At 40.5% G+C, this 2,569-nt stretch overlaps 1 protein-coding gene across 1 annotated transcript; it reads left to right on the forward strand.

The window, feature by feature from the left end:
- Positions 1 to 219: 219 nt before the first annotated feature.
- Positions 220 to 1,790, forward strand: LOC112171836 (gibberellin 3-beta-dioxygenase 1). The gene is made up of 2 exons (XM_024308953.2): positions 220 to 668; positions 1,162 to 1,790. Exons 1-2 carry the CDS (start codon positions 220 to 222, stop codon positions 1,730 to 1,732), a joined length of 1,020 nt encoding a protein of 339 aa, XP_024164721.1. The 3' UTR covers positions 1,733 to 1,790.
- The last annotated feature ends 779 nt before the right edge of the window (positions 1,791 to 2,569 follow it).

The following is a 2,569-nucleotide window of genomic DNA, read 5'->3' on the forward strand; positions in this document are numbered from 1 at the left end:
ATGGAATGTTGTCCAATATATGGATCGATCACATTCTAAGAATATGACTCATACATTGGATATCGCCATGTATGGGTCACATTCCATCATATATAGGATGGTAATACATATCTTACACTATATATACATTATAGTGCAAGTAGGAGTGAACCTTGCAAGCTTGATCTTAATTTGCTTATGCATGATTTCTTTTAGCTACTAAGATTTACTAATGGAGTAATGGCTACTCCTGAGGAAGCCTACATGCGTATCATCCCCCTTGATTTTGGCTCAGCCAAATCAGTTCCAGATTCCTTCGTGTGGCCCCAAGCATCCGATGAGGTCCACTCTAGCGACGGGTTAACCATACCCGTTATCGACCTCACGGATCCGAATGCCCCGCAACTCATAACGGAGGCATGTCAGACATGGGGTATTCTCCAATTGAAAGGACATGGAATTCCAACTAAGCTTATGGAGGACATGGAGTCTGAGTGTGAAAGATTGTTTAGTCTCCCAACAGACCAAAAAATGAAGGCCTTAAGATCTCCAGGCGGGAGTACAGGATACGGTATCGTCCCGATGCAGTCCTTGTTTTCCACCACCATGTGGCACGAAGGGCTCACCATCATGGGGTCTGCAATTGATCATGCTAGGCTGCTTTGGCCCAATGATTATCAAAGATTTTGGTAAGTACTCCATGAGTTTTCATGCACCTCGATAAAGCGTGACACATGTGTTATTGTTTAAAGGCCTGATTACAGTTCGAGTTTCATATTTTGCTAAAATTTGTAATCATAATGAACATCTTTTAACATTTTAACTTCGTCAATTTTCATATTAAATACATGTAGTTTCAACAAGTTGGGTTTTAGTGATGGAAATCACCACGGTTTATGATTTGTGAGTGAGTTATGAGATTAATATTGCTAAAGTTAAAAGTAATAGAGGCAAAACTGAAAAGCGTCCCAAAAATGAGACTAAAAATACAATTATGAATATTTGGAAGGTTTTATTTGTCATGTATGCAAATTAGATAACCCCATTTAGTTTACAGAATGAGACGGTCGTATCTGTACATACTTATAAAATCAGAAAATATGGTCTACCTTTTGTTTGGAATTGAAAATGGGAGTTGTGTTTACGGTGATAAAATAATTCTTTATTTGAATGATTTTATAGTGATAAAATAGATGATTATCAGAAGCAAATGAAGGCCTTGGCAGAGCAGCTGATGCGCATCCTCTTCAAAGCCATGAGCATTCCTGTAAAAGAAGTCAACTGGTTCGATGATCCAACCAACAGCAGCGGCTGCAATCTGGCTTTACAGCTGAACTCTTACCCTCCATGCCCTGACCCGACCCGAACCTTGGGCCTTGCACCACACACTGACACTTCCATAGTAACCCTACTCCAAGCTAAAACCAGCGGCCTCCAAGTCTTCAAAGACGGAGTTGGGTGGGTTGCGGTGAAACCCTTACCCAATGCCCTCATTGTACATCTTGGTGATTTCACCCGCATTCTATCCAATGGTCAATTCATCAGTGTTCTTCATCGTGTGGTGGTGAAACCGATCCAACGCTACTCAGTTGGATACTTCTTTAGGCCGCCAATGGATTTTGCTGTGTCACCACTTCTGTCAAAGGATTTGGGTCCGGAACAAGTTCCGCGGTATCGTTCAGTCACAGCAAAGGAGTATCTTGATCTGAAGGCCAGGCATCTTGAGAAAGCATTTTCTCTTATCGAAAATTAGATGCCCCGACTTATAGTATTATCTAAATAAAGGAAATAAGTATATTGCATCAACATGCATAAACCTTTCGGGCCATTTAACTCCATCGCTAACTCACGTAAAGGGTTTTGGATTTACAAAATTTCCAAAACCTTATTTAATATTTTAATTCAATAAATTTTAGGGTTAATTACATATGAGTGCATATTTGAATGTTCTTTTAGCCATAAGGCCACCAACTAGTTTTTTTCCCTCATAAGGCCACTAGATTAAAAAATGTGTTATATTTTGGATATTAAAAACCAACATATTTACATAAATGCCACTAGAGTACAAAATCAACAATCATTCTCTCTCTCCTCTCCGGCGAGGTCTCCGGTCAACTCCGGCCGACCTCCAGCGAACTCCGACGACCACAAAAACTACTGTCACTAACACCAAAAGTTATTGTGGCTAGCAACAAAAGCTACTATGATGAGAATCCCGGCAACCTCCGGCGAGGTCACAAAAGCTACTATCACTAGCAACAAGAGATATTCTGGTGAGATTTCCGGCAACCTCCAACCTCCGGCGAGATAACAAAAGCTACTATTACCAACAACAAAAGCTACTCCTTACCAAAAAAACCTACGCTCCCCAAAACGAAAAGATACTATCCCCACCAACAAAAGATACTGTCACAAATACCAAAAGCTACTCTCATCAGCAACAAATGCTACTCTCACCAACACCAGAAAACTACTCTCACCAACAGTAAAAGCTACTTTCACCAACAACAAAAGATACTGTCACCAACACCAACGAGATACCCTCACTAACATCAGTAACAAAAGCTACTCTCACCATCACTAAAAGCTA

This window comes from Rosa chinensis, chromosome 6, assembly GCF_002994745.2.
Source record: "Rosa chinensis cultivar Old Blush chromosome 6, RchiOBHm-V2, whole genome shotgun sequence".
Taxonomy (NCBI): Eukaryota; Viridiplantae; Streptophyta; class Magnoliopsida; order Rosales; family Rosaceae; genus Rosa; species Rosa chinensis.

What these genes read in the sequence shown, in the direction of transcription:
- LOC112171836 (XM_024308953.2), top strand. Translation starts at nt 220, where the DNA reads ATGGCTACTCCTGAGGAAGCCTACATGCGTATCATCCCCCTTGATTTT. An exon ending in AATGATTATCAAAGATTTTG is followed by an intron (nt 669 to 1,161) that starts GTAAGTACTCCA and finishes ATGATTTTATAG; the next exon opens with TGATAAAATAGATGATTATC.